The 21,959-nt window shown below is 43.4% G+C and overlaps 2 protein-coding genes across 2 annotated transcripts in view; one reads left to right on the top strand and one right to left on the bottom strand.

Annotated features, from left to right (window-relative positions):
* Positions 1–6,185: 6,185 nt before the first annotated feature.
* On the top strand, positions 6,186–9,731 carry LOC123481551 (natural killer cell receptor 2B4-like). Its single transcript, XM_045205983.1, has 4 exons — positions 6,186–6,286; positions 7,944–8,243; positions 8,406–8,687; positions 9,355–9,731. Exons 1-4 carry the CDS (start codon positions 6,238–6,240, stop codon positions 9,507–9,509), a joined length of 786 nt encoding a protein of 261 aa, XP_045061918.1. The 5' UTR covers positions 6,186–6,237; the 3' UTR covers positions 9,510–9,731.
* Positions 9,732–11,147: 1,416 nt separating this feature from the next.
* The window catches only part of LOC121535434 (SLAM family member 5-like), a 60,523-nt gene continuing 49,711 nt past the window's right edge, over positions 11,148–21,959 (bottom strand). The window contains exon 4 of the mRNA XM_045205981.1: positions 11,148–11,779. Within this exon, the coding sequence (XP_045061916.1) occupies positions 11,760–11,779 (20 nt within the window). The 3' untranslated portion in view covers positions 11,148–11,759. The remainder of the gene's footprint in view (positions 11,780–21,959) is intronic.

The following is a 21,959-nucleotide window of genomic DNA, read 5'->3' as shown; positions in this document are numbered from 1 at the left end:
GTCTCTGGCCATGATCATCTTAGAATGACCTCACCACCTGGGTGGTCTTAACCAATCATAGCACAGTATGGTATGACAGTATAATGAATCCAATTACAATTCAGTATGCTGACACATATGAATATTACATCCCCCTTCTTTTAAAAAAAAAGAAAAAAAATATGTAGAACAATAAAGCGTTTCTTTTGAATATATGCTCTGTAGTTTGAACTCGAGGTAAGTAACCATTTAAACTGCACCAACTGCATCAACATAACAGACAAACAATGATTCAGCATACTGTTACTTTTAGAACAAATATTTCTCAGCAACTCAGCTTTTCACTGTAGCAATGACATCTCAACATATCAAACAAATACCATACCAAAGCATTTCAAGTTAACTTTCAATAACAAGTTTACAGTCTGGAACTCTTTTAGGGCAGTGATCCGCCTACACCCTTTGACATTTCACAGGTCTAGGACAGCTCTAGGCTTGACCTCTCTTCCTGACCTTGTGTGATATGAAGCTGAGCATGCTTCTGTGTCAGTCAACAGTTCTTGTGGTGTTGCAGGTAAGTATGGTGTATGTTGTGTTGTGTCTGTGTTTAGTCCACCCCGTTCTCTTTCAGGGGAACAGTTCATCTCGTCAGTGTGTTGTTCTTTTTGTGTTCAGTAGGTGACGACGATATGCGGCGGTACACCGCTCCTTCTGCGGTGCGAACGAGATATGAACGTTCAGTGTCAGCTGGTTGGATGACGACTGCTGGCTTCCAGTAGCCATGCTCCTCGATTCTAACTGACTCTCCGTCGTTCAGTGGTGGCAGTGGTCTGGCTGACCTGTCGTAGTATCGCTTTTGCTGTTGTTGTCTCTGTGCACGTTTTGCATGCACTTCCTTGTAGCTGACGACCTCAGGTTGCAGCTGCTGGTTGGTGCTGGGAAGGATTGAGCGAAGTCTGCGGCTCATCAACAGCTGGGCTGGTGATTTGAAGTTGTCAACTGGAGTGTTGCGGTATTCAAGGAGACTGAGGTAGGGGTCTCTCTTGTCTGCTTTTGCTTTGTCCATGAGTGATTTAACGATCTGCACAGATTTTTCAGCAAGGCCATTACTTTGAGGGTAATGTGGGCTTGTGGTGACGTGTGTGAACTCCCATGCTTTTGTGAAGGATTCAAACTCATTTGATTTGTAACAGGGGCCATTGTCAAATATTAAAGTCTCTACAATGCCATGCCTGGCAAAGGCTGCTTTCAGCTTGTGTATCACAGCTGCAGATGTGGTGCTGTGAAGCTTGTCGAGTTCGAAGTATCTGCTGTAGTAGTCCACTGTTATAATGTAGTCCTCGTTGTTCCACGTGAACAGATCGGTTGCCACGACCTGCCAGGGTCGGTCTGGGATACGGTGAGGTAACATTGGCTCTTTGGTGTTTGAGGGGCGTCGTTCAAGACTGGTGGTGTATTTACCAACCATGTCCTCTATTTGTTTGCACATTCCGGGCCAAACAAAATGTCCCGTGCTCTCTGTTTGCACTTTTCCATGCCCATGTGTCCAGCATGGATCTTTGTCAAAATCTCTTCTCTGAGACTGGTAGGAATGATGATTTTCTCTCCTTTGAAAATTATTCAGTTGATCTGTGATAGTTCGTCACGATGGTTCCAGAACTCTGAGACGCTCTGAGGGCATTTTCTCCTCTCCTCAGGCCATCCTGACTGTATGACTTTCCTCAGCTGTGTGAGTTGTCTGTCTTTTTCTGTTTCTGCTCGGATCTCCTTCAGTTTTGTGTCACTAACTGGTAATAATAATATAATATGCCATTTAGCAGACGCTTTTATCCAAAGCGACTTACAGTCATGCGTGCATACATTTTTTTTGTGTATGGGTGGTCCCGGGGATCGAACCCACTACCTTGGTGTTACAAGCGCCGTGCTCTACCAGCTGAGCTACAGAGGTACACAGTGTGGTACACAGTGTGCACCTGCATGTCCATGCCTTCACTGAGGCTGCTGTCCTTGTAGGTAAGGAACTTCCTGGAGAGTGTGTCTGCGACAGGGATGTCTTTGCCTGGACGGTGAGTGATTGTGAAGTCGTATTTTTGTAGTTGAAGGATCATTCTCTGTAGCCTTGGCGGGGCTGCGGCTAACGGTTTCCTCATGATTGACTCGAGGGGCTTGTGGTCTGATTCCACAATGACTTGTCGTCCATAGACATACTGATGGAAACGCTTACATCCGAACAGAATGGCGTACAGCTCCTTTTCGATTTGAGCGTAGTTGATTTCACAGTCTGTGAGAGATTTGGAAGCGTAGCCGATGGGTTTTCCTTCTTGCAGTAGCACTGCCCCTAGTCCATACTTTGACGCGTCCACCTGGAGTCTGAGCTCTTTGTTGGGGTCGTAGTAGGCAAGGATTGGTCCTGGTTCTCTCGTGATCAAGTCTTTCACTTTCTGGAAAGCGATGTCGTGTTGGTTGTCCCAGAGGAACTCACTGGACTGCTTTAGCAGCTGACGCAGGGGTGCATTAGCATTGGAGAGGCTGGGTGCGAACTTGGCTAAGTAGTTGACCATGCCAAGCACTGTTTCCAGCTCTGCGCGGTTCTTTGGTGGCTCCATTTCCTTTATGGCTGAGATCTTCTGCGGATCTGGCTTGATTCCATTCGCTGTGAGAAGATGCCCGAAGTAGCTGACCTCTGTAGCGCCGACTGTGCTCTTCTCGGGGTTGAGCCGGACTCCTCTCTCGCGGGACCTTTGCAGCATCGTGTTGAGGTTTCTGTCGTGTTCCTCTTTGGTTCGACCATAGACAAGGATGTCGTCCACAATTGCCACGACTCCATCGAGGCCTTCATACACCTCGTCGATCTTTCGCTGAAACTCGTCTTGGGCTGAGATAATCCCAAAAGGCAGGCGACGGAACCTGTGGCGTCCAAACGGTGTGTTGAACATTGTGAGCTTAGATGACTCTTCTGTGAGCTTGATAGCCCAGTAGCCTGATCTGGCGTCCATGACACTGAAGTAGCGTGCGCCCGCTAGCTTGTGTGTGATGCCATCTAGCGTCGGTAAGGGGTAATGGGGGCGTTTGATAGCCTTGTTCAAGTCTCTTGGGTCGAGACATACTCTGAGCTTGCCTGTGCATGGTTTCTCCACCACCACTAACGCTTTGACCCAATCCGTCGGTTCTGTAACCTTGGTGACGATGTCAGATTGCTCCATGCTCTCCAACTCTTTCTTCAGACGGGCGCTGAGAGCAAGTGGAATCTTTCTCGGTGGGTAGACCACAGGGGTTGCGTCTGGGTCAAGGTGAATGGTACATTCTCCTGGGAATAGTCCTATTCCTGTAAAAACATCAGCAAACTCCTCCATGACATTCTCTATCTCTACTGGTGCTGTCACTGATAAAACTAGCTTGATAAGGTCCATGTCTAAACATGCTTTAAGACCTAGCACTGCAGGTGCTCGAGTGTCAACAACGTAAAAGTCCAACATCATGTCCCTTTCCTTGTATTTGCATTTGAGAGTGCATGTGCCTTTTACTGGGAGCTGTTCACCACCATAACCAGTCAGTCTGCGCATGGTGGGCTGTAGCTCACACTCAGATGTCAAGCTTCTGTACTTACTCAGAGGAATAATGTTTACTTGTGCACCAGTGTCTAGTTTGAATTTTAGCTCTGTGCCTTGTCTTCCTATCTCAATGTCAGCAAAGGCTTGCTCTGTCTCTGATATCTGACTTTTCTGTGTCACTGAATCAATAAACAGTTCATCAGCATTTGACTCTTTGATTGACATTTCATCTTCATTCACTGTATGTACTGTTTTTCCACGGTAAACTCTGCACACTTTTGCAAAGTGATTCCATTTTCCACATTTAGTACACTGTTTGCCTTTAGCTGGGCAATTCCCCTGTTCGCCATGCACTTTGTAGCCACAATATCCACATGTTTTGGGGCGTTTGGAGTCTGTGTCGCTCTGTTTTGGAGTTCTGTCTGTCTCCGTTCTGAAACATGCTCTCTGGGCACTGGAGGTGTGCTTTGATGTCTGCCTGACTGCGTGCACTGCTTGTTCACGTGATGCGCTCGTGCTGCCGCCTGAAATGGTTTTCATCTGAACCTGTGCTAGCTCGTGAGATCTGGCTATGTCGATAGCTTTGTCCAGCGTTAACTCTGATCCAACATTCAAAAGTTTCTCTCTCACTCGCGGTGAGTGTATTCCAAATACAATACGGTCCCTGACCATCTCATCCTTGTTTGCATAATCACAGTCTTTCACAAGCAGACGCAGCTCAGTGACAAACTGTTCAAACGATTCGCTAGCGCCTTGTACTTTCTCATGGAATTTGTACCTAGCGAAAATTATATTGGTCTTTGGCACAACATATGCTTCAAAACGATCGTAGTATGTTTTCAGTACCTTTGATTCAGCCTCGGTAAGTGTCCATGTGTTGTAAATGTCTCTCCCTTTTTCACCGATCCAGAGGAGCAGGTAGCTGCACTTTCCCTCTTCTCCTCTTTCCTTCAGAGGACCCGTGAACATCAGCTCCACATGCTGTTTGAACTTACGCCATGCATCGGGTAGATTTGTAGACCCCCAATCCATTCGAGGTGAAGGAACTCCAGCAAAATCCATCTTTTAGTCCTTTTACTCTGACACCATGTCTTGTTTTGTATGCTTTGTACAAAATAATAAAATGCAGGACATTTATAAACGTAGCTCTTTATTAACTAGCTATAACTTGCATGTCCATGTGTCTCTGGCCATGATCATCTTAGAATGACCTCACCACCTGGGTGGTCTTAACCAATCATAGCACAGTATGGTATGACATTATAATGAATCCAATTACAATTCAGTATGCTGACACATATGAATATTACACTAGGAAGAAACCTAGAGAGGAATCAGGCTCTGAGGGGTGGCCAGTCCTGTTCTGGCTTTGCCGGGTGGAGATTATAAGAGTACATGGCCATTAAGGCCAGATTGTTCTTCATGATGTTCAAACATTCATAGATGACCAGCAGGGTCAAGTAATAATCACAGTGGTTGTAGAGGGTGCAACAGTTCAGCACCTTAGGATGTCAGTTGGCTTTTCATAGCAAAGCATTCAGAGGTCGAGACAGCAGGTGTGGGACAAGGTAGCACGTCCGTTGAACAGGTCAGGGTTACATCGCCGCAGGCAGAACAGTTGAAACTGGAGCAGCAGCACGACCGGGTGGACTGGGGACAGCCAGGAGTCATCAGGACGGGTAGTCCTGAGGCATGGTCCTAGGGCTCAGGTCCTCCGGGAGAAGAGAGAGAAAGAGATGGGAGAATTAGAGGGAGCATACTTAAGTTCACACAGGACACTAGATATAACAGGAGACTTACACCAGATAGGACAGACTGACCCTAGCCTCCAGCACATAGACTATTGCAGTATGAATACTGGAGGCTGACAGGGGGGGTCGGGGGACACTGTGGCCCCGTCTGATGATACCCCCGGACAGGGCCAACCAGGCAGGATATAACCCCACCCACTTTACCAAGGCACATCCCCCACACCACTCAACAGACCAATTTACCACCCTGAGATAAGGCTGAGTATAGCCCATAAAGATCTCCTCCACCGCACAAGCCCGAGGGGGGCAAAACCGGACAGGATGATCACGTCAGTGACTCAACCCACTCAAGTCGAGTATAGCGAAAAAAGCCTGGCACGACGTGACGTACCCCTCCTAGGGACATTATGGGAGAGCACTAGTAAGCCAGTGACTCAGCCTCCGTAATAGGGTCAGAGGCAGAGAATCCCAGTGGAGAGAGGGGAGCCGGCCAGGCAGAGACAGCAAGGGCGGTTCGTCGCTCCAGTGCCTTGCCGTTCACCTTCGCACCCCTGGGCCAGTCTACACTCAATCATAGGATCTGCTGAAGAGATGAGTCTTCAGTAAAGTCTTAAATGTTGAGACAGAGTCTGCGTCTCTCACATGGATAGGCAGACCATTCCATAAAAATGTAGCTCTATAGGAGAAAGCCCTGCCTCCAGCTGTTTGCTTAGAAATTCTAGGGACAATAAGGAGGCCTTCGTCTTGTGACTGAAGCGTACGTGTATAGGTATGCACGGCAGGACCAAATAAGGAGAGATACTGAAGGGGAAACTTTTCCCTTCCGGCCCCTGTCAGTGTGGTTTAAGCCAGAAAAGAGAAGTTGCTCAACAGGAAACACAGACATTTCAAACGTTGATCTGTCCGTCCGTCCATCTACCCATCTATCATATTCATTGGAGCGTCACCTCAACACCATGTCTCTCCTTTTAGGGTTTGGATTGCTGTCCTGCATAGCATCATCAGGTAGGCTTGTGTGTATCTCTCAGGTTCTATTGTGTGGACCTCATAAAGAGCAGCAATGCAATGGTAAATGAAGACATACTGACAGGCAAATATTGGACGGCTTCTGATTCATCCATCTTGTAATTATTATTGTCTGAGAGGAATTCTGGCATTTTTATAATGAAAGGAAAAACATATTTAAGTATATTGTTTTAAAAAGATACTGGATGTCTGTATTAGAATTTAACTAATACTGAAGTTAAAGCCAAGACACCATTATTTGACAATTAGGACAGTATTTTTAAAGACTACAATCACAGTCCAGAAGCTTCTGTTGATGTGCAGGATTCTCTACTTTGTGCACAGTCTCTGCTCTAGTCATAGAGAACAGGCTACTCAGGCAAATTGTGCTCGTTTAATAAAGTCAGATCTAAGATGAATCAATGTCTGCAACATCACATAATGATAGTGTTCTACATAATTTAATATAATAGCATAGTATATTGTTACTGGAAGACAAAAACACCATCCCATTTCTTATGAGATTTTAGAATTGTGAACGCTTGCAGCGGACCACTAGGCAAAAGATGTGCTTTGATTGAAGCTAAACACAGGTAGGCTATGCTACATGATTGAAGCTAAACACAGGTAGGCTAGGCTACATGATTGAAGCTAAACACAGGTAGGCTATGCTACATGATTGAAGCTAAACACAGCTAGACTATGCTACATAATTGAAGCTAAACACAGGTAGGCTATGCTACATGATTGAAGCTAAACACAGGTAGGCTATGCTACATGATTGGGCAAAACACAGGTAGGCTATGCTACATGATTGAAACTAAACACAGGTAGGCTATGCTACATGGTTGAAGCTAAACACAGGTAGGATATGCTACATGATTGAAGCTAAACACAGGTAGGCTATGCTACATGATTGAAGCTAAACACAGGTAGGCTATGCTACATGATTGAAGCTAAAAACAGCTAGACTATGCTACATGATTGAAGCTAAACACAGGTAGGCTACGCTACATGATTGGGCAAAACACAGGTAGGCTATGCTACATGATTGAAGGTAAACACAGGTAGGCTATGCTACATGATTGAAGCTAAACACAGGTAGGCTATGCTACATGATTGAAGCTAAACACAGGTATGCTATGCTACATGATTGGGCAAAACACAGGTAGACTATGCTACATGATTGAAACCAAGCACAGGTAGGCTATGCTACATGATTGGGCAAAACGCAGGTAGGATATACTACATGATTGAAGGTAAACACAGGTAGGCTATGCTACATGATTGAAACTAAACACAGGTAGGCTATGCTACATGATTGAAGCTAAACACAGGTATGCTATGCTACATGATTGGGCAAAACACAGGTAGGCTATGCTACATGATTGAAAATAAACACAGGTAGGCTATGCTACATGATTGGGCAAAACACAGGTAGGCTATGCTACATGATTGAAGCTAAACACAGGTAGGCTATGCTACATGATTGAAGCTAAACACAGGTAGGCTATGCTACATGATTGAAGCTAAACACAGGTAGGCTATGCTACATGATTGTGCAAAACACAGTGCCCTAATTAATACTTGTGGAATTATGGATTCATCCTCTTCATTTCATCCTCATCACATGAAGGCCTCTGTGTGTTTATTTCAGAGCCCAGTGCCGAGACCCCTGTGTTTGTGTTGAAGGGACAGGATGTTCGTCTGGATGTCCCGACAAATATTACACTGGATAATATTGATGTGCTATTTTGGAAGTTTGACACATCAATCATTGTTGTAATGTACAACCCAAAAGTAGCCTTTGTAGGGTTCGAAGGTAGGGCTGAAATTAGTGAGGGAAACTTCTCTCTGCTACTGAAGAACCTTCAGGAAGGAGACAGTGGATGTTATACTGCAGTAGTGTCTGGTGTCAAAGAGACCAACGTTGCTACATACATGTTGGTAGTTCAAGGTTTGTTTTCCGTCATTATTTGTTGTTGTTTTTCTTGTTGTTGTTTTGGTAGCACTTTGTTTGACTAAACGTTTTCTACTGGTATACAACCCTATTTATCCATCTGTTAAAACAAGTTGTTTTCTTTCCTGTTTCTTACCCTGTTTGTCTATGTGTTTTCAGAGAGAGTTGAGCCTCCGGTCCTGACAGTGGAGTCTGTCTGCTCCACTAATGTCACCTGTAATGCGACTGTGTCCTGCAGAGGCCAGAACACCGCTGTCACCTCCATCTGTAACAACAGCACCTGCTCTCAGGTGGGAGGAGAGAGTAGAGGGGCTGAGACCTCCACTGTCCCCCTGCTCTCTGTCTATGTGGCAGGGGGTTCCATCATCTGTAACCACAGCAACCAAGTCAGCTGGGCCAACGACACCAAAGATATAGTGGAACTCTGTCCAATGACATCTGGTAAGACACACAAATACACATCTCAAATATTGTATGTCAGTTATACACGGAGTGTACAAAACATTAAGAACACCTTCCTAATATTGAGTTGCACCACCACTTTTCCCCTCAGAACAGTCTCAATTTGTAAGAGCATGGACTCTACAAGGTGGCCCATGTTGACTCCAGTGCTTCCCACAGTTGTCTCAAGTTGGCTGGATGTCCTTTGGTTGGTGGACCAATCTTGATACACACGGGAAACTGTTGAGCATGAAAAACCCAGCAGCGTTGCAGTTCTTGACACAAACTGGTGCGCCTGGCACGTACTAACAAACCCTGTTCAAAAGGCACATCAATCTTTTGTCTCACCCTCTGAATGGCACACATACACAATCCATGTCTCAATAGTCTCAAGGCTTAAAAATCCTTCTTTAACCCGTCTCCTCCCCTTCATCTAGACTGATTGAAGTGGATTTAACATGTGACATCAATAAGGGATCATAGCTTTCACCTGGATTCACCTGGTCAAACTATGTCATGGAAGATCAGGTGTTCTTAATGTTTTGTACATTCTGTGTATTAATGGAAGAACTGTAACCTTGTTCCCAGGCTAATTGCAAACAGGAGGAAGTGTCTGATCTGCCAGACTAGAGGAACTGTAACATATTGTCTGTTTGTTGTAAACCAGTGTCTCCCCCCTGCTGGCATGTCTGTGTACATGTCGAAGATCATCCTGCTGTCTGTGGGGCTGGCCATCATGATCTCTGCTGTCATCACTGTCCACATCAGGGACAGATTCCACAATGGATAGAATCGTGTGAACTGTATTATTTTCTAGCTTAGACAAAATTATTCCTGCTCTGTGTCACAGTAAGGTCATGAAAGTACTTTTTAAAATGTTTTAGTTGCTACATAATATAACTTAACATAACGTAAGGTAGCATAACATAAAATGGCTTGTCATAATATAGCGTAACATAGCACAGCATAGCATACCGTATCACATGTTTTTGGTCCATTTGTTTCTGTTTAATTCCCAGTATGATTAAATCAAATCAAAACTAATTTTTTTTTGTCTCATGCTTCGAAAACAACAGGTGTAGACTAACAGTGAAATGCATACTGACGGGTCATCAAGATACAAAACAAAAAATAGAAATCGTTACAAGCTTTAAATATCGAAACAGAATGACATTGCACATCTCACTGTTAATATCCTCACTAGAATTAGGTTTTGATGTACGGCCACTCTGATAATTTTCGCCATTCCTGTCCAAATCATCCTAAAGTATCTCAAAATTGATAGTGTAACTCAAATAAGTTACTTATACATGATTTGGACATGATTTGGAAAATGCTAATATAGGTACCATTGACGTGCATTGATTGCCCTGGGGGCAGTTTGCCCCATACACACTGACTTTAAATTTGATAAAAAACTGATTAAAAAAGTTCTCTCTAACCAAGTGTATTATTTATCTTCAGGCTCCCTTACTGGTATATACACAGTGTAGAAACATTAAGAACACCTGCTCTGTCCATCACATAGACTGACCAGGTGAATCCAGGTGAAAGCTATGATCCCTTAATGATGTCACTTGTTAAATAATAATAATATGCCATTTAGTAGACACTTTTATCCAAAGCGACTTACAGTCATGTGTGCATACATTTTTACGTATGGGTGGATCGAACCCACTACCCTGGCATTACAAGCGCCATGCTCTACCAATTGAGCTACAGAGGACCACTTGAGCTACCACTTCAATCAGTGTAGATGAAGGGGAGGAGACAGTTTAAAGAAGGATTTTTAAGCCTTGAGACAATTGAGACATGGATTGTGTATGTGTGCTATTCAGAGTGTGAACGGGCAAGAGATTGATTTGGTTACTTATTTACTTGTGATTCGTGTCACATATTTCAATTTTGGGATAGTTCTTCACTGAATTGCTAGCACCAGTTGTTCAAACTTCTACAGTGGCTACAAACGTCTCGCGCTCGGTGGAATGTGAATGCGTTATCACGTGATGCTGCCTTCGAATCCCGTCCCAAATGGCATTAACCTGTAGAATAGTGAAAATTCACTTTGTCTGAAGATGACAGAGAATTAGTGTAGAGGTCTATGACCCTAATATGATATACCATCTCATTCCATTATCATGTGACTGCTTTAGGCCCATAATCGTATCCAGCGTGTATAGTTAAGGTAGCGAGCCTTGCTTCACTGCTCTAAATACTATAAGATGCACGTGTCTAGGTTTACCGTTATGCAATTATTAAGAGGTTACTAATGGACAAGGAGCTAATATCTTGCAATCGATGTCCTAGCATTAAACAATTGATTTAACCTTAGCTCAGAGATGCACAGTTAGAGACCAAGCATATATGCTATGTGCATTGTGAATAACATTTACCATTACACATTTTACTAAATAATAATTCAAGGAATATTCCAAAAAAATATGAGGACTACGGTTCGTATCCATTTAAAAGTAATCAGATTTATTACAGTTACACAATAAGAATACAATTAGCAAATGGTACATACCAGAAATCTTCACATTAAGAAGAATACAAAATATCCTGAATCTTAACAGCATAGAAATTTCACCACCTACAAAATTATTATGTTTCATTGGTTAACCAATGACTCCGTCATAAAAATGTAAACCCAGCTTTTATTCTTCCAAGAGCGCCCAATCCCAGTATCTCCCATTGTGTAATTAACATGACTTTGCATGGCCCAAAACATTAAAACAAAAGACATGAAACTTCACACACATTCTCTAATCTTATCACCACACTTCAACACTGTATGACAAGACACCCCTGTGTCGCTCCTCTTTGAACTATCCACCATTGGACGAACAGAATAATATAGTTTGTCTGTAACAATGAATCCATATCACTTATAGTACAATAAAACATAAACATTCATAGCTCTTTATGAACTCTTGAAACAATCCAAACATGACAAATTAATTCACACAATAACATTCATTTCGTTGATTCAAGTTTCATCAGTCTTCACACCTCTCCTGGTGGTGACAGTGACCCCAGGACTTCGGTGAGAACGTTTCGTCCTGAAGATTGCTACGGCAAAGGTGTGACTCCTGTGAGATGCAAATATACAGCCATCCATCCGGACAATGACATATTGAATTTCCATTCCCAAGTGTCAAAACGATTGCCCAGCACTGGGCGCAAACTCGTGATGCTCAGAGCTGTAGCATGCTGCTCAGACCACTGCGCTAAAGCAGTTCACAATGCTCTAGCAAGCCGTGAGAATACTTGATGGTATGAAGTAAGTTGGTTTGCAGAGCCTTCCCCAAATCATAGCCCCCTAGGTACAGTAATGCATTGCTTAGCCTACAAACACAGCTTCCAGCTGCCCCCTATTTATCCAAATACTCCTGCTGCATGATTATTTTCCTCCTGTGACGAAATGGGTCATATTAAGATCTGACATCTGTACGACACCAAGGAGATTGAAACAATGTGTAGTTGTCTGGTAAGTCTGGTAAGACACGCAAGCGTGCTTACACACACACACACACACACACACAAAGGCAAGCACACACACACACACACAAAGTAACACTCAGGGTGTAGTGGTTTTGATGATTGCTGACTGTATTTCCAGACCAAGAGGACCACAACTACGCTGTCATAGTCGTTGTCACAGTCGCTGTCGGCGGCGTTGCCTTCATCATAATTGTCCTGATTTGGTGAAAAATAGACGTACGCTAACTGCTCCTGCTGCAGCATTACCCTTAGTACAGTAACTTACAGTAATATTAATGTTAAGCAAACAATGTGAAAACCAGGGGCACAACCCCCCACATTCTGAAAATTCATTTTTGCCCCCCCTCCCTAACCCTAACCTTAACTATTTTACATTTCAACTTCAATGGGATAGGGACGTCCCAAGGATTCTGGGTAGCATGTACCTACATGGGATTGGGACGTCCCAGGGATTCTGGGTGGCATGTACCTACATGGGATTGGGACGTGCCGACTCTGACATCCTGCCTAAAAGGCAGCATCTTTATTATCCTTATTATCTGGATGACTTTGTGAATGTTCCTATTCTTGACCCTGCCAACCAGCCATGGAGGCACGTCACTTGCCATGGAAGTCAAAAGAAATGGCCTTTGGCAATTGGGGCCTCCTTGGCGGTGGGAAGTCTGGACCGGATACAGACTTCAAACAGCTTCGCCGCCCTGGATCCAGAGTTTCCGCCACCTGATTTAGCCCACTGCAGTAAAAGGTTAAGAATATCTGTCGAGTTCAGCTGATAACGAAAGCCACTCAGATGAATGTAAAAAACCCAACAAACTCTTTATTGATTGACCTTATCCGTCAATGAATATATCCTTATACGTACTTGGCTAGCGGTGTTTAAATACATTACATCAGCGACCACTGCCCTATTGCTTGCATTACAGATACCAAATTGAGAAACTCTGACCCTTGTATAATTGTGAAGAGAAATATAAAAAGATTCTCGCCCCAGGCTTTCCTTCATGATTTATATTTTTCATAGCTTTTTTTCTACTAGCTTCATACCAGACCCTGTTTTGGCACTTGACTTTTTTACATCCATTTTTACTTCTCTGGCAGATAAACATGCCCCTTTCAAGCGACTCAGAGTCAACAACCGAACTAATTCATGGTACTCTACTTTACTCTCAGACCTCTTCTTGATAAGAAATCAAGCCTGGGTCAAGGCTAGACAAATTGGCTCGTTAGCTGATTGGAAGCTATTTAGTCAATTGAGAAATGGGTGCATTGCCTCGGTTAAACAGGCCAAATCAAACTACGTCCTTAGCGCTATGGCAGACTCTTCTAGTGATCCCTCTAAATTCTGGAAAACCGTTAATTCCTCTTCTTCCCTGCATAAGCAAGTAGTTTTAGACTGAAAATGTTACTGAAAATGTTGAGATTTGTGATGATTTTAATCAGCATGTTATCTCAGCTGGTTTCCTATTTGAAAGAAATGGTGGTCGTACTGGTCTTGGCTAGTCAGTTGATTGTTCTTCCCACATACAGTCTCCAGTTGCCTTGATGGATGCATCGATCAGTCAACTTCATCTGACTTGGGAAATGGTAGTCAGGGTTTGAAGGCGCCTGGCCCGCCACAAGGAGTCGCTAGACCGCAATGGGACAAGGAAATCCCAGCCGGCCAAATCCTCCCTAACCTGGACGACGCTGGGCCAATTGTGTGCCGCCTCATGGGTCTCCCGGTCACAGCCCCGGAACGAACCCGGGTTTGTAGTGACGCCTCAAGCACTGCGAAACCATCATCTTCACTTCCAACTTGTTTTTTTTGTATTTGTTATTATTGAATTTTAAAACATACAATCTACCAGCAGTGAAGCCACTCAACATATATATTACATTCAGTCATCTAGCAGACACTCGCATCCAGAGCAAACCACAGGAGCAACCAAGGTGAAGCGCCGCCCAGGGGGGAAGTCTGGCATGGAGGCTGGCATGCTAGTTGGCTTTGGCGTCATAGGTGCCCTGGACGGTTTTCACGGAAGAATACTGTACCAAGTTGCTAGCTGAATAAACGAAGTTAGTCTATTCCTAGAAACATTGAACCGCTGTAGTTTGCAATAATTATAATTTCTAAAGTGGAAGTTGGGAGAGTTATATTTGAGTGTTTCAGTGAAATGTAAGTGAGGGAGGCCCCGCTCTCTCGCTTTCTCAGATGTTTAGTTCATTTCATTCCGATCTACTTTGCATTATTGTAGCCTTTTTCTGTAGCCTGTCAACTTTGTGTCTGTCTATCCCTGTTCTCTCCTCTCTGCACAGGCTATACAAACGCTTCACACCACGTGGCTGTTGCCACTCTAATGTGGTGGTCCCTGCACGCATGACCCACGTGGAGTTCCAGGTCTCTGGCAGCCTCTGGAACTGCCGTTCTGCAGCCAACAAGGCAGAGTTCATCTCAGCCTATGCTACCCTCCAGTCCCTCGACTTCTTGGCACTGACAGAAACATGGATTACCACAGAAAACACTGCTACTCCTACTGCTCTTTCCTCGTCTAACCATGTGTTCTCGCATACCCCGAGAGCATCTGGTCAGTGCGGCGGTGGCACAGGAATCCTCATCTCTCCCAAGTGGACATTCTCTCTTTTTCCCCTGACCCATCTGTCTATCTCCTCATTCCATGCTGTCACAGTCACTAGCCCATTCAAGCTTAACATCCTTGTCATTTATCGCCCTCCAGGTTTCCTTGGAGAGTTTATCAATGAGCTTGACGCCTTGATAAGTTATTTTCCTGAGGATGGCTCACCCCTCACAGTTCTGGGTGACTTTAACCTCCCTACGTCTGCCTTTGACTCATTTCTCTCTGCCTCCTTCTTTCCAATCCTTCCCTCTTTTGACCTCACCGTCCCACCCTACTCACAAGGCAGGCAATATGCCTGACCTCATTTTTACTAGATGCTGTTCTTCTACTAATCTCACTGCAACTCCCCTCCAAGTCTCCGACCATTACTTTGTATCCTTTTCTCTCTCGCTCTCCTCCAACACTACTCACTCTGCCCCTATTCAGATGGTAATGTGCCGTCGCAACCTTCGCTCTCTCTCTCCCGCTACTCTCTCCTCTTCCATCCTATCATCTCTGTAGTACAATTTTTATTGCTATCTACCTGTACTATTAGTTCCTGTATTACCCTTGTTAGTCTTCTCTCTTTAGACAGAAACTGCTATTTTTTTGTGATTAATTGTCACGGATTCAGCCGAGGCTGCTCCTCCTCCTTGCTCGGGCAGGCTTCGGCGTTCGTCATCCCCGGAGTACTAGCTACTGCCGATCGATGTTTCGGTGTTTGTCTTGTTTGGTCTTTATTGTTTACACCTGTTTCCCATTATGTTGTCATTCCGGCAGTTTTTGTATGTAATATATACTGAGACCATGTGACAGATCATGTGACACTTAGATTGCACACAGGTGGACTTTATTTAACTAATTATGTGACTTCTGAAGGTAATTGGTTGCACCAAATCTTATTTAGGGGCTTCATAGCAAAGGGGGTGAATACATATGCACGCACCACTTTTCCGTGATTTATTTTTTTGAATTCTTTGAAACAAGGTGTTTTTTTCATTTCACTTCACCAATTTGGACTATTTTGTGTATGTTCATTACATGAAATCCAAATAAAAATCCATTTAAATTACAGGTTTTAATGCAACAAAATAGGAAAAACGCCAAGGGGGATGAATACTTTTGCAAGGCACTGTAGATGTTTCATGTTGTTCTATTATTTCTAGTAGTTGTCGTATCTCCAATATATCGTCCATGTAAAAAACCTGTCTGATCAGGATGAACAATATCTGGTAAAATCTTTTACATTCTGAGTGTTATGCATTTCACTAGTATTTTTGCATCACAGCATTGAAGTGTAAGAGGCCTCTATTTTTTTTTTTTTTAGATAGACTGGATCTTTATATTTGCCATCTGGGTCTTGTTTTAATAATAGTGAAATCAGGCCTTCCTGCTGAGTACCTGACAGACTACCATTTCTATAGGAGCAGTTAAAACAAGCTACTAATGGAGCTTTGAGTAAATAAAAAAAGGCTTGATATACCTCTACCGGTATCCCATCAAGCTCTGGGGTTTTTACAGACTGAAAGGACTTAACAGCCTCAATAATTTGGCCTTCGCACTGATCTTTGTTCATTTTCAATTTTTTTGTATTATTAGGAAATAATTCCTTACAGTAATCGTCAGTCAGAGGGTGAGGATGAGATGGAAAAGAAAACATCTGCTTCAAATATTTAGCTTCCTCTTTCAAAATATATAAAATCAGAGAATCATGGATGAATCCGTCTGTAGTAACGGGTTTCTGCAAATAATTGTTGGTAGTGTTCCTGTGTTGGAGTTTCAGGAAGGATTTGGTGCACTTTTCTCCATATTCCATCCAGTTTGCTTTATTTGTGTAATAGATTACATTAGATCGTTCTTTTATAAGTTCCTCCAGTTCTTTTAGTTTTTCCTGTAACTTGCTTTGAATCTCTGTAGTACAATTTTTATTGCTATCTACCTGTACTATTAGTTCCTGTATTACCCTTGTTAGTCTTCTCTCTTTAGACAGAAACTGCTATTTTTTTGTGATGAATTAATCACGGATTCAGCCGAGGCTGCTCCTCCTCCTTGCTCGGGCAGGCTTCGGCGTTCGTCATCCCCGGAGTACTAGCTACTGCCGATCGATGTTTCGGTGTTTGTCTTGTTTGGTCTTTATTGTTTACACCTGTTTCCCATTATGTTGGATTGTATTCCCTACATTAACCCCTGTCTCTCATTGGTATTTTGTGTGTTATTGTTTGTTGTCATTCCGGCAGTTTTTGTATGTAAGGGTCTTTGTGCTTTCCTCCCTGTTTTGGAGGTTTGTTGTTTTGTACGTTTATTTTACTGTGTTCAGTAAAAAACTTTGCCAGCCGCACTGTGTCCTGCTTTTGACTTCGCTACCACATACACGTCGCGTGACATTAATATTGAATTGAACCTCTGAAGGTACATTAAAAGGTATTCCAAACAATAACGGGATTTGCTGAACCTATATTGTACTGGCAAAATGTATATCTAAATTATTTTGTCTTAGTTAAGAATAAATAGTTAGCCAGTAGACATTGATAAAATTTCCAATACCCCGGTCCACGTGGAAATTCTGTAAGAGTTATGTGAAGACCAATTAGATGATGGTCCGATCGCATTCTGTCTGCTATCATTACCTTTTTAACCTTTGATGCAAGAGAGAAAGAGACAAGAAAGTAGTCAAGACGACTAGCTTGATTAAGTCTCCTCTATGTATATCTCACTAGGTCAGGATTTTTTAGTCTCCAAATATCCACTATATCTAATGTGTCCATAATATTTCTGATCTCCTTAAGGGCACAGTGATGATAGTTTGTAGAGTGATTTCCTTTACGGCCCATTGAGGTACTTGACACTGTGTTATAGTCTCCCACCATAATGTTTTGATCGTTTGTTGCCTGTAAGTTAAATAAATTGGTTTAAATATTTTTGAAGAAGTATGTACAGTGAGGGAAAAAAGTACTTGATCCCCTGCTGATTTTGTACGTTTGCCCACTGACAAAGACATTAATGGTAGGTTTATTTGAACAGTGAGAGACGGAATAAAAACAAAAAAATCCAGAAAAACGCATGTCAAAAATGTTATAAATTGATTTGCATTTTAATGAGGGAAATAAGTATTTGACCCCCTCTCAATCAGAAAGATTTCTGGCTCCCAGGTTTCTTTTATACAAGTAACGAGCTGATATTAGGAGCACACTCTTAAAGGGAGTGCTCCTAATCTAAGCTTGTTACCTGTATAAAAGACACCTGTCCACAGAAGCAATCAATCAATCAGATTCCAAACTCTCCACCATGGCCAAGACCAAAGAGCTCTCCAAGGATGTCAGGGACAAGATTGTAGACCTACACAAGGCTGGAATGGGCTACAAGACCATCGCCAAGAAGCTTGGTGAGAAGGTGACAACAGTTGGTGCGATTATTCGCAAATGGAAGAAACACAAAATAACTGTCAATCTCCCTCGGCCTGGGGCTCCATGCAAGATCTCACCTTGTGGAGTTGCAATGATCATGAGAACGGTGAGGAATCAGCCCAGAACTATACAGGAGGATCTTGTCCATGATCTCAAAGCAGCTGGGACCATAGTCACCAAGAAAACAATTGGTATCACACTACGCCGTGAAGGACTGAAATCCTGCAGCGCCCGCAAGGTCCTCCTGCTCAAGAAAGCACATACACATGCCCGTCTGAAGTTTGCCAATGAACATCTGAATGATTCAGAGGAGAACTGGGTGAAAGTGTTGTGATCAGATGAGACCAAAATGGAGCTCTTTGGCATCAACTCAACTCGCCGTGTTTGGAGGAGGAGGAATGCTGCCTATGACCCCAAGAACACCATCGCCACCGTCAAACATGGAGGTGGAAACATTATGCTTTGGGGGTGTTTTTCTGCTAAGGGGACAGGACAACTTCACCGCGTCAAAGGGACGATGGACGGGGCCATGTACCGTCAAATCTTGGGTGAGAACCTCCTTCCCTCAGCCAGGGCATTGAAAATGGGTCGTGGATGGGTATTCCAGCATGACAATGACCCAAAACAATAACAAAGGAGTGGCTCAAGAAGAAGCACATTAAGGTCCTGGAGTGGCCTAGCCAGTCTCCAGAACTTAATCCCATAGAAAATCTGTGGAGGGAGCTGAAGGTTCGAGTTGCCAAACGTCAGCCTCGAAACCTTAATTACTTGGAGAAGATCTGCAAAGAGGAGTGGAACAAAATCCCTCCTGAGATATGTGCAAACCTGGTGGCCAACTACAAGAAACGTCTGACCTCTGTGATTGCCAACAAGGGTTTTGCCACCAAGTACTAAGTCATGTTTTGCAGACGGGTCAAATACTTATTTCCTCATTAAAAAATGCAAATCAATTTATAACATTTTTTACATGGTTTTTCTGGATTTTGTTGTTGTTATTCTGTCTCTCACTGTTCAAATAAACCTACCATTAAAATTATAGACTGATCATGTCTTTGTCAGTGGGCAAACGTACAAAATCAGCAGGGGATCAAATACTTTTTTCCCCTCATTGTATCATCCTGATTTGGACCATGCACTTCCAACTTTACCATTTTCACCATCAGGGCAACACTTTCTCCATAATAGCATGATCAAGATTAACATCACTACTACATCACAATCACATCATAATCACATCTACCTCACCATCCTCTCAACACATCTCATCAATAACCATCAGGGTTCTTATCTTCTGTATACCAATAGGTTTCCTTGTTTTAGCCTTTAAATTCATCCATATTATCTGACTGTTCCCTGACTCATCTGACACCAAGAATGTTTGATCTCCACAAATTCCTTAAGAATACGGTATACAGTACACAAGTAGTTACCATCAGAGGGAGGAGTGTACCCATAGGGTGAGTCTCAATAATCTCTCCTTCCTCCTGAAGTGCGTGATTGTTCACTACTCCTTACAAATGTAAAAACATTGGATTGGTGTAGGCATAGGCTAGAAGGAGTTTCCAAATACCAGTCAAGTGCACAAAAGGGATATTATTATTATTAATGGGACGCACCTGATTGAGCCAACATATGCAGCATTTACTTCGCATGCTGTCTCCGCGAACGTGGGAACATTGCCTTTTTCTATGCATCGGCAGGACAGAACAGCAGCATCTCGTAAACTCAAGGGCAGGGGTGTGTGTCTCTTTGTTGACAACAGCTGGTGTGCTATCTCTAATATTAAGGAAGTCTCCAGGTTCTGATGAGCTGTAGACCATACTATTTACCAAGAGAGTTTTTAATCATAACATTTTTGTAGCTCTCTATTTACCACCACAGACCGATGCTGGCACTAAGACAGCAGTCAACGAGCTGTAGAAGGCCATAAGCAAACAAGAAAATGCTCATCCAGAGGCGGCGCTCCTAGTGGCTGGTGATTTTAATGCAGGGAAACTGAAAAACGCCCTACCTAATTGCTACCAGTATGTAACCTGTGCAACTAGAGGTGAAAACTTCTAGTCCACCTTTACTCCAAACAAAGAAACACATACAAAGTTCTCCCCCGCCCTCCATTTGGCAAATTTGACCATAACTCTATCCTCCTGATTCCTGCTTACAAGCAAAAACTCAAACAGGCTGTACCAGTGACACTTTCAATATGGAAGTGGTCCGATGAAATGGATGGTAAGATACAGGACTCTTTCGTTAGCACAGACTGGAATATGTTCTGGGATTCTGGGAAGAACCATCAAATAGGCAAAGCGTCAATACAGGACTAAAATCGAATCCTACTACACCGGCTCTGAAACTCGTCTGATGTGGCTGGGCTTGCAAACTATCATGGATTAGAAAGGGAAACCCAGACGTGAGCTGCCCAGTGACGCGTGCCAACCAGAGTAGCTAAACGCCTTCTAAGCTTGTGTAGGGGACATGTGTCGGTCATGTTCTCGTGATGAGGTAACCCCACCTGCGAACTTCAAAACCCAGTGTCTGCCCTCGGCCCAACTGGGAATTTCCTATTGGTCTAAGACATTGGTTGCTCCTATGGGAGACGTGGGTTCATACAGTGCATTTGGAAAGTATTCAGACCCCTTTACTTTTTCCACATTTTGGTACGTTACAGCCTTATTCTAAAATTGATTAAAATGTTTTTTTCCCCTCATCAATCTACACACAATACCCCATACTGGCAAAGCATAAACAGGTTTTTAGTTCCTTTTTAAACCTCTGAAATATACATTTAGCTCGACATTAAATTACTTCAACAATCAGTGCGGATAGAGCAGCTTGATTTGGCATGGGTAAGCGATTTAATCTGTATAGGAAAGTCGTTAAGAACAAATTGTATTTTGCCGTAACAGCATGGTTTAATCATAATGAAAGACAAACACACACTGTGCTGCCAGTCACAGTGTAGGGCGCGAGATGGAACTGACATTTTGAGGGTGAGGAAAGAGCGAGAGAGAATGCAGGATCTTGCCTTGAAGCACTGGGCATCTTGTTAAGACATACATGATCTGAATTAGGCCCACAGAATTAGCAACTTCTATGGAGGAACTTTGAATGTCTTTGAACTTCCGAGTTGGTTTAACGTTGGACCAGAGCAAACGTTAACTAGCTAACAAGCTTGTGTGTGCCGAGCAGTACTAGAATTAAAACACACATCTTACCTTTTTGTAGTTCATACATCCAATGTGAAACGTGATAAAAGCATTGAAAAAGTTTATCCATTCTTCTCTAATTGAACACCTCTCCCTAATTTCTGAATTGCGCTTGTAATGTCAGTAGGCTACAGTAACCTAAGCTTCAGAGGGGAGGGGCAGGTAATCTACACAGACATGCACACCCACTGGCAAAGATTTCCAGCTGGCAGGCAGACGCTGGAATACGTTTCTGAGTGACAGAGTGAGGATTTTGCATAGGTGCTTTGTTTACGATTTTTGTGGGACTGGAAAAAATGCTGCTTTCGGTTCTGTTCCCTGAACCGGTTCCTACCCTTGGTCTTCACTGACATTTTCAACCTCTCCCTGACCCAGTCTGTAACGATGAGACAGCCTACAGGGAAGTGGTCAGAGACCTGGCAGTGTGGTGTCAGGACAACAACCTCTCCCTCAACGTCAGCAAGACAGAGCTGATCGTGGACTGCAGGAAACGGAGGTGCCGAGCACGCTCCCATTCACATCAACAGGGCTGTATTGGAGCGGGTCGAGAGCCTCAAGTTTCTCGCT

This window comes from Coregonus clupeaformis, chromosome 21 (genome assembly GCF_020615455.1).
Source record: "Coregonus clupeaformis isolate EN_2021a chromosome 21, ASM2061545v1, whole genome shotgun sequence".
NCBI classification, from domain to species: domain Eukaryota; kingdom Metazoa; phylum Chordata; class Actinopteri; order Salmoniformes; family Salmonidae; genus Coregonus; species Coregonus clupeaformis.
This window is presented reverse-complemented; position numbering and strand designations above follow the sequence as displayed.